Source organism: Serinus canaria, chromosome 1, assembly GCF_022539315.1.
Source record: "Serinus canaria isolate serCan28SL12 chromosome 1, serCan2020, whole genome shotgun sequence".
Taxonomy (NCBI): domain Eukaryota; kingdom Metazoa; phylum Chordata; class Aves; order Passeriformes; family Fringillidae; genus Serinus; species Serinus canaria.
In genome coordinates this window covers 36665026-36677977 of record NC_066313.1, presented here as the reverse complement: position 1 = coordinate 36677977, position 12952 = coordinate 36665026, and the positions used below count along the sequence as shown (strand labels likewise).

General features: G+C 44.1%; 1 protein-coding gene across 1 annotated transcript; it reads left to right on the top strand.

Moving 5' to 3' along the window:
• The first annotated feature begins 2390 nt into the window (after window positions 1-2390).
• Window positions 2391-7967, top strand: GPR83 (G protein-coupled receptor 83). Its single transcript, XM_009102759.4, has 4 exons — window positions 2391-3029; window positions 3854-3979; window positions 5017-5150; window positions 5959-7967. The coding sequence occupies exons 1-4, from the start codon at window positions 2643-2645 to the stop codon at window positions 6581-6583; spliced, it is 1272 nt and encodes a 423-aa protein (XP_009101007.1). The 5' UTR covers window positions 2391-2642; the 3' UTR covers window positions 6584-7967.
• Window positions 7968-12952: the final 4985 nt, after the last annotated feature.

Genomic DNA, 12952 nt, shown 5'->3' with positions numbered 1-12952 from the left:
TTGTTCCCAGGGGCAGGGAGAAAAGCACACTGTGCTGTGTATTTAAAAAGAAAAAAAGGCATTATTCCTCTTTTTGAACACTCCCAAACTTTTTAGCATGTCTAGCTGACTTTTTTATATTCTTCTTATAATCTTTTATTCCCACCAGGCCTGTTTTCTAATTTGTTATAATTTTGCTTCGAGTATTCTTGCAAAGGTATTTTTACCTGAATTCATGGTTCCATATGGCTTTATTTCAAACATTATTTTTGACTTTAGAAATGGCATCATTCCACAAGTACCTTTTATAAAAAGCACATTCAGCATGCCAAATCTTGACATTTCTGTGCAGCTGCCTGTTTTACTGTTGGAATCCTGGGGATTATTGAGCAAGGCTGAAGTTGGCAGGAGCAGGTGCCAAGCTGCCAAATCTGCTATAGCCTGTTCTATAACAACCAAACATAGGTGAGCTGCTTAAACAGCTCATACTGGCGCATGTTTTAAATACAAAACTGAATCAGGTGCTGTGAAAGGCACACCAACAACATGGGAGACACCTGACAGAAAGAGCTTCCACTGGGCTTTTCCATGACCCTTTGTGGGTATTTTGGGTGTGCCTGCCCAGAGTGGACCACCTCCTTTGGATCACAAGACACAGTATGCAACTCAGAGGAGGGTGGGCTTGAGCTGACTTGTGGAAAGATTCCCATCCTGCAGCAGCCTGTTTTAGGAGGTGAGAAGAAACCGTGCTCTCCTGGATGAAGCTAATCTTCAAAGGCAACAGCAACTCTAGCTACATATGCAATGGGTACCCTGCTAGAAATTAAGAATTAGGTAAAGGAGCATAAATAAACAAAGCTGATAATTTTTGCTGAAATGCAGATTATAGTACAGGAGAACAGGATATAATAGATGTGAAACAATGAGAGCTGGTGTTTGAGTGGCAGAAGAGGGAATGCCCTTACACGCTGGCCAGCAGTGCTGGAAGAGAGAGGGGGACTTGGGAGCTGCTGGAGCAGCATAGCAAGCAGGGGGACATATGCCACTGACCCCTCTGTTCTCATCCCAAACCTATAAGAACATTCCTCTCCTACTTTCTGCTATTTTTTTGAGCCTTTATTTGACTGGTTTCCTGACAGTGCTTCTGAGTGGGACATGTTTCTTCTCTCTAAATGTCAGTCAGGTGTGACTGCCACCTTAGCAGCTCTAGCAGGCCCACTGGAAAGCTTTCTCTGAGACAGCTGAATTGCCTGAAGAGCTTAAATTGCTCAATTTAATGGAAGAAACAGACTGTGGCAGCAGTGTGCAGAGTAGCACTGTGGGTTGTCCATTCTGCTTGTTCTATTGTGTCCATCTCCTGAAGAGTGGTGAAGAGAAGGCTTCCTGAGCAGTTCACTGAGGCAGTCATAAACATCTTTTGGAAGAGTTATTGTCCCAGGTGAGTGACCAACTTATAATACAAGCTTTTCAGATAGTGGTAATTTAAGTAATGGTTAAGTAAAGCCTTTTATGCATAAAACCAGCTCTGGCTGGGGTTAGTTGACATCACCCAAGCAGATCTGTCCTCAGCAGAGGTGCAGCACTGGCGCTGTACATGTGCAGTTGGGAAGTGGCACATCTTTCTGTGTAAGATTTGTGTGTCTTGGTCTCCTGGTCCTGATTTTCTATTTCCTGCTGGTTTTTGTGGGAAAGGCAGAGGGAACACACATGCTGCTGTCTCATCAGTGCTTGGGACCAGCATACAGCTTCTTTTGCTTTGGATACTGGACTCACTGGGCTGGGACAGTTCCTATTCTGTGTCCTGTATAATCACATCTTTGTAACTACCTCTAATTCTACAAACCCTGGAAAGAAGTTGCATGTCAGACTTTTATTCCTTTGGCTGAGAGGAAATACCTGCCAAGGGGAAACTATAGTATTCCATGTCTCTCTGAAAGAAAAAATGTCATTGGAAAAACACTCTTAATTACAATAAGGCAGCTTGTTAATTACAGTTCATCTATTCTATTCTATTCTATTCTATTCTATTCTATTCTATTCTATTCTATTCTATTCTATTCTATTCTATTCTATTCTATTCTATTCTATTCTATTCTATTCTATTCTATTCTATTCTATTCTATTCTATCTAAGAAATAGGCTGAAATTTGCCTGCCAGACCTGTAAAACAGCTCAGATTTGACCTGTCCTGAGAGAGAGCTGAACTGGCACACGTGCTGCTGGTGTACAGACAGTATGGAACTTTCTTGAGCTGGGCTGCTGGTAGAGAAAACGGTTCTGACATCTGAAGAGAGTGATTTTGCCATTCCCGCAGATGTACTTACCTCGGAGTAGCGCCCGGGAGCGCAACTGCATGGAAAAGCAGCACGTCAGAGCACAAATTGTGTCATGCAGCCCAATGACTGCAGAGGATCCCGGCTCGGAGCTCGTCTGGGGATATAAAGCTGGCTGAAGGAGCAAAAGTAGCGGCGAGCTGAGCGGGAGAGAAGCACATTGCGGGAGGCAAGAGCATCTCCGCACTCCTGCTGCTCGTGTGCCGTGTCTGCAGCCCCCGAGCGCGCCGGGCTGAGCGAGGCGAGAGCGGCTCTCCCGGCGCACGGAGCGAGTCCTGCTCTCCCGAATGAGCTCTTCCAGAGCAGGAGGAGCAGAGCAGCTTTCCAGAGATGTTATCCTGTTTTGTCTGGCTCACCCTCCCCGACTTGGTTAACGCCTTTGTGACCCCAGGAAAGTTGCCCCTCAACGGGAGCCTGGAGAAGACTTTTGTAGTCCCGAACGTGTCGGACTTCTTTTCCTGGGATAATGACAGCCTGGCCGACTGGCAGAGCTTTGTGGACAGGAGCCGGTACGGAGCGGAGTCGCAGAGCCCCACGGTGAAAGCCCTGCTCATCGCGGCGTACTCCTTCATCATCGTCTTCGCCCTCTTCGGCAATGTCCTGGTCTGTCACGTTGTCATCAAGACGAAGCGTGTGCACTCTGCCACCAGCTTGTTCATTGTGAACCTGGCTGTAGCCGATATCATGATCACGCTGCTCAACACACCTTTCACGCTGGTAAGAGGGGGCAGAGATGCCTGGGATGCCCCACCCCAGAGGGAAAGGAAGCACCTCAGCATCCTCAGACATGGTGCAGCCTGGGATGGGGGGATGCAACACCACAGCCCACCCCATGACTAAAGTAAATTTCTCTGGGCTTCTACAGTGCCATAAAGGTGTTTTGGTGGCTTTTCCTGCTTTACACTGCTATAGGCAGTGTGGATGTTCTGCAGATACCTGTCCACTCCAAATTACAGCTATTGGAGTTGCCTTTGGAAAAACCCACATGTATTTTTCTTCTCTGATTCATGTTATCTAGCTGAAGATCGGAAATTACCCATTTTTTAAATGTGCCCTGATAGTACTTGAGCAATAATAGCCTTGTAGTGGTTGTTTTGTACTTTGTAGCATCTGATCTTTTTTTCCCTTCTCTTTTCTAAAATATTTTGAAAGCAAGGCTATAAACCTCTTGAAAAAAAAAGAATGCTTAGCATCGTTTAACAAGCTGTTCTGAAGTGAAATAAGATGTACAGGTCAGCCCTATCCCATGAGTGGAGATTAAAAGGAAGAGCAAAGGTATTCACTCAATAGCAAGGCTGCAGAAGGATACACTGTAAATAAAACAGAACAAACATCTTTTTGCGCTGCACTGCTGTATTGTTCGGGAGGCCATTGAGCAGCAGTAACCTGCCTCTTCAGTGTTCAGAAGCCAGAAAATTATACAATTATACAAAGAACCTGCTATCTTAGAAGTGTCTCTTACACAGCACAAGGAATTGTGTACTGGAGGTGTACCTATAAGCAGTTGTGGGGTGCACAAAACTAATGGTCTTCTTTTTTAGGCTCGTTTTGTGAACAGTACCTGGATCTTTGGGAAGGGGATGTGCCATGTCAGTAGATTTGCACAGTACTGCTCCCTCCACGTCTCTGCCTTGACCCTTACAGCCATTGCTGTGGACAGGCACCAGGTGAGACCTCTCTGAAGCAGAGAGATGGAAAGTTTGGGAAGGCATAAGTAATCTGAGTAAGGATGATCCCATGTCCTTTGCCTTTCAGCTCCCAGGGTACCATAAGATTCATGAGAAGCTGACAGGGTAGGGGGACAGTTCTTGTTGTCAGAATAGTTTCAAACCCACAGCAAGGAAGGAGGTATCAATCACCTTGCTATCTCTTCCAGCTGAGTAAAGGGAGTTTTTATGCAGTAGATAATCCAGTAGCTCTCAAACAAGGAGGAAGATCAAGATCCTGATAGGAATTCATGTGGACAGCACTCCTTTGTGGCGGCTTGTCCAGCATCAGTGTTGTAAGGGACATCCTGGTTAACTTTCTCAGCTCTATCCCTTGATGTTCTGGGATGTCCCACCTCCTGTTACCCTGAATACTGGAGATCTGACTGTAGCACACTGGTGTTTGTCACAAGCAGAGCTGTAGCTTGCTGTTGATAATGGGCTCAAAGCTGAGGACATTTGGGTATTATCAGCTTGGAGTCACCCAACAACCACCCAAAACTGTTTACAGTTGGCATTTTCTACTAGAAAGATTGTTTCCAAAAAATGCACTCACTATCAGAAGCATTCCCATGGAGGTCTGGGGTTAAACCCTTTGGTTCTTTGGGTCACTGATAATGAAGAGTTTGAGACTTTTTTCTCCACTTTTTTCTTTTCTTTTTTTTTTTTTTTTTCCCCATGAAGGAAATTGAACCTGGTAATGAACATGTGTTAACCGATCCTGGAATGCAGTTTTTCCCACCTAGATGAAAGTACTGAAATTTGAGAATAGGACTAGGACCTAACTTGAACTATATTTCATGGTGTTAAAATTCAGGGTTTTTTTTCCTCGCATGGCTTACACTCATTGGGAGCTGGGTGAAGACTGTACTGCTTGCATGCTAAGTTACCACATTAGGTAATAGATTTCAGGCTGGAAGATCGTATGGAAAAAAAAAAAAAAAGCATTATTTTTTCCAGAAATGTAATAAGCCTAGATTTTGGGTTATTTTGCACAGGTTATAATGCACCCACTGAAGCCTCGCATATCTACTGGAAAAGGTGTTCTGTACATCTCTGTAATCTGGATCATGGCAACTTGTTTTTCCCTACCACATGCTATCTACCAAAAGCTCTTTACCTTTGAGTACAGGTAAGGATGTGCTTTGCTTTCCTTCACAGTCTCCCTGGAGGCCAAACTCTGAGCAGTCATACTTTGGTATATTCTACTGAAAATCTTGAGCATATGTGAAGGTCAGCCAAACATGGATCTAAACTACAATTTTCATCTGATTCCTTTCGCAATGTCTGATATCCTGTCCTTTTTATTCTTAAATAATTTATCTTTATTCTGTTCCACTAACCACACAAAACAGGCTAAGAAGTTAGAGGATTTGGCTTGACCCTTTTCTTCTATACACTGGCATTTTATGCCATATACCAATCTGGCCTGTTTGGGTAGACCAGAAATGGGAAATAAAATACCTCAACCAACCAAACAGAAACCCAGTAAAATCCAACAGGTTTTAATCTAGTCTTTTGCCGTAGGAAGGTATGTAAATCTGTCTCAGCTGTCAAGAGCCTTAGTATTTGGAAAGTGCTTTAATGAGGGAAAGGTCCTTAATTTATGAGGAGAATGTGTTCCTATTTGCCAAAGGATAGAAAATAAAAAACTGCTTATACGCAGCTGGAAATTTTGTAATTGATGAAATTCATAAAATTATCATAAGGTCATGAATGCCCATAAGAAATTATCACCACATTGCTCACTGGCTGCTCCATGGCTTAGATCCTTGAAGAGCAGAGCTCTGCTCAGCTGTGACATTTGTGAGATAAACATAGTTTGCTTTCAGGCCCCATGGCAGGAGCCCTCTCCCAGCTGCCTCCTTGTTTCTGATGTACTTATCCTGCCGTGCCTGGCCATATGTGCCTCTCATCCTGTCCCATCTCTCCGTTTGCAGTGAGGATGTCACCCGGTGCCTGTGTCTGCCAGATTTCCCTGAGCCCGCTGACCTCTTTTGGAAGTACCTTGATTTAACAACCTTCATTTTGCTCTACGTCCTGCCCCTTCTGATCATCTCCGCCGCCTACGTGACAGTGGCAAAGAAGCTCTGGCTGCGCAACGTCATCGGGGACGTCACCGTCGAGCAGTACTTTGTCCTTCGCAAGAAGAACAAGAAAACCATCAAGATGCTGATGCTCGTCGTCGTCCTCTTCGCAGTCTGCTGGTTCCCCTTGAATTGCTACGTCGTGCTCCTCTCCAGCCAGACCATCCACACCAACAATGCCCTGTACTTCGCCTTCCACTGGTTTGCAATGAGCAGCACCTGCTACAACCCCTTCATCTACTGCTGGCTCAATGACAGCTTCCGATCGGAGCTAAAGGCTTTGCTCAACATGTGCAGAAAAGCTCCCAGGCCCACGGAACAGAGGCTTCCCTCCACAGTCCCATCCTACCGACTGGCTTGGCCAGAAAATGGCAACTTCAAGAGGTTGCAGGCTTCCCATGTCCTTCCACCATCCTCCACCATCCAGTCAGGAAAGACAGACATCTCTGCAGTTGAGCCAATAGTAGCTGTGAGCTAAACGGTGGCCATGGACTGCACATAGATTTGGCAAGAGCTAAAAAGCTGGGAAGATGTGGAGCCCTGGCCACACAACAGGTGATAAAACCAAGAAGGGGGTTCTGCAGGTGGCAGTATGAAAGAGCTGCATGTTTGAGGCAGGCTGATGACAATGGTGTAGAGGCCCTAGAGGGGAGAAAGTTAAATCTTCCCAGGAAGGAACTTTCCTCTTTGTCAAGGTGACTTTTGGACTGGCTCACGGGATGGGGATCTCTGCATATGTGTTTCTGATTCCTGCATGACTAAGCCTTTTTAGAACTAGGACTCTGTGTTTTGCTGGTACTTAAAGTACAGACTCACCACATCAGATCTCCCTTCCCCTTTCCTGAGTCTTCTCGTAGCAACATGGAATTGGTTGAGGTGTAGACCTTTAGGTTGCTGTCTGAGATCCAGAGCAACTGGGTAGGAAAGCAATCTTTCTAAACTGGGGTCTGAAAAGTCAAGACCTGCTCTTAATGAATGAACAGATCTATTCCATAATTATTTTTTTGTGTGTGTGTTTAAATACGCTTACAGATATTGAAATTACAATAGACGTTGATAAATAGGAGCCTCTTACATCACAGGCACTTTTTCTAAGATAGATTTAAAGAAAAGTGGATGCCTATTCTTCAAGTAAGTACATGTTTTTCTTCAAATAGATAACTAAACCCAAAAAACATACAAAAAGTTGGACATAACATTCACAGTTGGAGAATGGAAAATTAAGTGCTATTGTGGGTTTGGACTAGAACCTTTTATCAAAACATCTATTCATCATTGTCAAGTTTCAGCTAGAGGATCACACAATTTGAATTTTTAACTTGTCTTTGAATGTTGTTTTCTTAGCCTGTAAAGCTCCTGTGTACTAGGGAAAATATATTTTCATGAGGGCACTGGCATTGTGCCAGCATCAAACCATGACAATTTGTCACTTCAGACATTTGGAACATTTAATTCCAACTGGGATGTTAGCTCTCTGGAACCAGTTCATAAATTAACTGCTTTGAGAGAAGAGATGGTATCTCTGATAGCAAGTAATAAAAATGGAACCTTTGTCTGCAACTTATCCTCTGGTTGTACAATTTTGGTGCATTTAAGGATAGCTGAGATGTGTCCTATTTGGAGTGGCTAAGAAAATTCATGACTGACAAGTGTCTGAAGTAGATTTCAGAACTTAATGTTCTCAGCAGAAGAAAATATGGGTTTGAATAACAAAAAAAAATGGTGTTCCAAAACTTGTACCTTCTATTGCACAGAAAAACAATACTTCCTTGTGCTGTGGAAATTAGCTTGAACATCACACTGGGATGACCCATTCCACATTTAACTGGCAGCATTCAACAGTGAAGTGAGGAAAATCTTATTATAAATGGAAAAAAAAAAAAAAAGTGAAGCTGTTTTTCTCAGTGTCCTGTAATAAACTTACAGTTCTGAAATAATTTTAAGCCTTGTGCAGAGTTTTCATACCTCAATATTTAAAAAGACTAAAATATCTACCACTCCTTGCAGCTAACCTGCCCTTGCACAAGTGGTTATCAGTCTCTTACTGTGAATCCAGTGCTATTTTACTGCCCTTTATCAACGCCCCTGGAGTCAGAATATTTTGTATCACTGATCTGCAGAGTCAAATCTTTCCTCCTGTCTTCTTTGACCCCCTACACCAAGTCCCATTTCCTCCCTCAACACTTGCAACACATCAGCCCTGAATTGTTCAGGGAGTTGAACTGGATGATCACTGTAGGTCCCTTGCAAAGAACTATTCTATTCTATTCTATTCTATTCTATTCTATTCTATTCTATTCTATTCTATTCTATTCTATTCTATTCTATTCTATTCTATTCTATTCTATTCTATTCTATTCTATTCTATTCATTTCTCAATTGTGCAGAGCTTGTGAACCATGCTCCCCATTCCAGTGGCAGCAGAATCCAGCACTTTACTAGCAAATAAATCTCTGGGAATGCTGAGTACCTCAGTAAGATGTCCTTTCTGAAGCTGAAGGAAACATCTTAAGATTCACAGTTTTTAAGTGCAGTTGTCATCTTGCTATATATGAAGAACACTGCTGTAACTCCAGTAGGCAAAATCCTCAAATTCCCTCTCAAATGCTGCTGGTGAGTCTGAGTGAGGCTCTTGCAGCTCTGCATCCTGCACCCCTGCATTGGGTGGCAAACCTTTCTCCTCCAGGCTCTGCTCAATCTTGCATCTGGGCACAAGGGGGGGATGCGAGAAGATGAAGCTGTTTGATTTGAGTCAAAGGAACAGGAGGGATGGACTGGATAAAAGGAGAAGAAGAGATAGATTGGACAGTGAACTTCAGGAGCCTGTCCAGAAAAGAACTGGCTGGTGGCCAGCAGAGGTACAAGTCTCAGAGAGACTTGGACAGCATGGAAGAGGGGGACATGATTAAAGCCCTGGAAGTGGTGTCCTTGGAAACTGTACATCGTACACCGTGTGTGCTACAATGTGCTTAGCGTGGTACAGCGTAATTTCAAACAATTAGCTATTTCTCATTTTCTTCATGTCTGATTTGGGATTCTGGACAGACATTTGGCATTCACCAGTGCTGCTGAAATCAGTGTGTGTGGGGGGGTGGTTGTGTTCTGTGCACACAAAGTGCAGTATGATGCAAAATACTCCAAAAATATTACACTCTGGGCAATTTAACTTGGGCATCCAGGCTTCATGGGTATTTTTCCATTCTATCTCATCTCTCTTGCAGACCAGAGGGTTCTTTTAAAGTTCTAATACAGCCATTGGTGCATAAACTGCATTTAGATGCCATCTTGGAGGGTGTGAAGAGAGGATCTAAATGTGGATAAAATGAGACATGTACAGAGTGGAGATTATCTTCAATTTTCCATTTGCTGTGTTTTTGCCGGCTGTAGCTGGAGTTTTTGATCTCTTTTGGATTTGGGAGGTGTTGCAGAAGGCACTGAACAGCTGTTCATTGCAGGAGATCTGCACAGGAGGCGTTGTGTGTGTTTTCCTAGTGTTTTATACATTTTCTCTGTGTAGAAAGATGCAGAGACCTTGCAAGGGTACACAGACAATGCTATGATGTATTTTGCAGCTTGTGCTATTCTGAATAGCTCTCAAGGGAAAACAAATCCTTGAAACCACCAACCACCTCTTGCTTTTACACATAAAAAGAGGACAGGTCTTCGAAGCACACTGAGATCACGCAAGGAAAAGATGACAAATTTCTCCTGCACAGAAGAAAGGCACTTCAGCTTTGGTTGGTGTGGTTTCTAACTGCAGGGCAGCTCACCTCTTCTCCTGTCAATGTGGGATGAATTTCTCCTCTTGGCTGATGGAGATGAAAAGGCAGCTGCTTAAAATATAGTACTGTCCTGTAACTTCAGGAATAATATTCCATTGTCTCTCTGGCATTTTCAAAGGATATCAGACACCATCTCCAAGCTGTGTTTATTTACTTCCACCCTCCTTATAGAAGAAGTGCTGGGAGATTCCAGAGACTTCAAAATCACAGTTTTCTGAAAAGCACAAACCTCTAATTTCGTCAATGAATATATTAACTAGCCACCACCAGTGGTTACAAACATGGTTTTTATATCTGGCAGGTGCTGATCTCTTCTCTCTGGTGACTAGTGACAGGACATGAGGGAATGGCATGAAGCTGAGTCTGGGATAGCTTAGGCTGGATATCAGGAAAAGATTCTTCACCCAGAGGGTGGCTGGGCCCTGGAACAGGATCCCCAGGGAAGCGGTCTCAGCACCAAGCCTGACAAAGTTCACAGAGCATTTGGACAACATTATCAGGCACAGGGTGTGATTCTTGGAGTGTCCTGTGCAGGGCCAGAATGATCCTCATAGGTCCCTTCCAACTCAGGATATCTTATGAATATTTTATTAGGGGCATCCTAAATATTTGCATATTGAATGTGAAACTTCAAGATGTGTTTGGATGCAGTTGGGGTAGATCATGATTAAGGGTCTGGCTATGAACAGCATAGAAGTCATGAATGGATCACTCTGCAAGACCATGATATTATTGCTGGCTACAGACTTGTCTGCTTGTTCCAAATTTCAGGATACAATTGTGCACTGAAGCTACCTTGAAGGGAGCTTATGCTGGGCTTAGCAACAGCTGCATGAAGCTGTACAGCTCTGGGATGTGAACAGGTACATCTGCACAGCACTGAGCTATGACCCGTGCGTGCACTCAGCTGTTTCAAGAGCTCCAGGGATGTCTTAGTCCTCTAAGCAGACTGACCTAGAAACTGCATGTGGACACACAGAGAGCTTTAGAATAGCAGTTTCCCAGGAGACTGAGAATAACTATTATTCACATCTGCCTTATTCAGAAAGCCCTCAAGTGCTGGTGAGAGCGCAGCCAGGTCCCTGCTGACGCAGTCTGCCAGCCTTGTGTCGGGGCAGCGGGCTGTGAACGCTCTGCACCCACGAAGGCACCTACACCACCCTACAGCTCTTGGAGGCTTGGCTGGAAGTGCTTCCCACAGCTCGGTGTCCAGTGCTGGCAGCTGGTGATGTGCTGTTTTATTCCTGACCTTCCTTGTGCCACCGAAGGGGAATGAGGATGGGATCCTCCTCTGCTCTCCCCATCCTGCACAGCCCAACTGAAGGGCAGCCCCTGCTCCTTCCTGGGGGTGGCACAGTGGGCTTGGGAGAAGGTCTGGCCTGGAATTAAAGAAGCAGGGAAATTCTTTGGCCCATCCTTTTTTCTTCTGGTTGCAATGTCCCACATGGCCTGTCCTGTGGCTTGCAAATTTGAAGACTTCTGAGTCATGGTGCAACTAAACTTTCCACCTCTTGCCTTAGGCTCAAAGCCATTTAATGATAGAGAGGCAGAGGTGAATCCAGTGATCATCACAATGTCCTGACCAGGAAAAAAATTGCCTTTATCTACAAAACAAATCAGTGCCTCCTGGCCAACTGCCACAGTTTGTAAATGAGTGTGGAATATCCCTTTGGCCACTTTGGGTCAGCTGTTCAGGCCATGCCTCTTGCCATCTTCTTGTGCATCTGCTCTTTGGCAGAGCTTGGGAAACTAAGAAGTCCTTGGCTTTTGGTAAGCACTGATCAGCAACAACCAAAACATCAGTGTGTTATCAGAATTTTTTTTGTACTAAGTCCAAAACATGGCATTGTGCCAGCTACTAAGAAACAAGTAACTGTATCCCAGATGAAACTAGGGCACCAATTAAATAACTGAAGGTCTAACAAATGATTCCTGGCTCTAAGGTGTCAGCTTACTTATTTCCACAATATGTGGGATTAGGTCCATCCAGAGCAGATATGTGGTGGTACAAGTGATTGATTTTTAGCCCCTGAGGTCACAGAGATATAAAGATTTTAAGCCATAGTTACATTTTTTGGTAGGCTTTTTTCCAGTTAAAAACACTATGATGTGACAGAGGTCTGTCAGAGATCACAAGTTTTTAATAACATGAAGATAAGGACATGTATCAGATGCTCTAAAAGCATGTCATCAGCCTCTGAAGGTACAAACTTGGTGGAATATGTCAGAGGGACATGTAGGGTGGTGATACTGACATTTTTATGGTCTTATCCCTAGTGGTTTTTGGAAGTTGCTCTAAAAGTGAACTATTTGCCCAGAATTTGTCTTGAAGAAGTCCTAGGACAGGGCTTGGGAATGGTCTGACACTTGAACAAGGAGGACAGCAAGGGCCAAACCCTTGAGCTTTGTACCCAGCATTCCTGTTCAGCAGTGCAAACACATTCCAAGAGAAGCAGACCGTAGCCTTAGGCTCTGTTTCTCATCCTGCAGCTCAGATTCCCAGCAGAGAGGCCTTGTTCTGAGCTGTGCAGCAGCACAGATTTCTCTCATACCAGCTGAGCTCAGAAAAGAGGGGAAAAGCAGACAAAGCCCACAGTTCCTCTGTTGCTGGATGGGAGATTTCACCGCTGTTGGTTTAGGCACATGAAGTTTGTAAGTGTGCAAGAGCTAAAGCAATTCAAAGGTACCACAAGCAGAGTGAGCCCAGGCTGTTTTCATCCCTGGACTGCTTACCCATTCAAATGCCTTCCAAGGCACCTAGCACTTTCCCTGGACTCTGTGGGGAAAGCAAGAATCTGACTCAGCAGCTCCTGGGCTGGGTGGGAGTACATTCGTCGGCCAGGAATGTTTGCATGGAGGTGTTTGGCTAATCTCAGTGATTATAAAAAGTTTGAAATTACTCACATCAAAGAATCTGAAGAAACAAAAGAGAAGATGCAAATTTTACTACCTAAAAAGATTGAATAGTGTTTTAGTGTGAGTTCTTCGTCTCAGTCCTTCAGAGGAGGGTTGATAACATGACATGAACCAAACAGATGTTTGAATATATGATACAAAGTCATACT

What these genes read in the sequence shown, in the direction of transcription:
- GPR83 (XM_009102759.4), top strand. Translation starts at nt 2,643, where the DNA reads ATGTTATCCTGTTTTGTCTGGCTCACCCTCCCCGACTTGGTTAACGCC. An exon ending in TTGCTGTGGACAGGCACCAG is followed by an intron (nt 3,980 to 5,016) that starts GTGAGACCTCTC and finishes TATTTTGCACAG; the next exon opens with GTTATAATGCACCCACTGAA. An exon ending in CTCTTTACCTTTGAGTACAG is followed by an intron (nt 5,151 to 5,958) that starts GTAAGGATGTGC and finishes CTCCGTTTGCAG; the next exon opens with TGAGGATGTCACCCGGTGCC.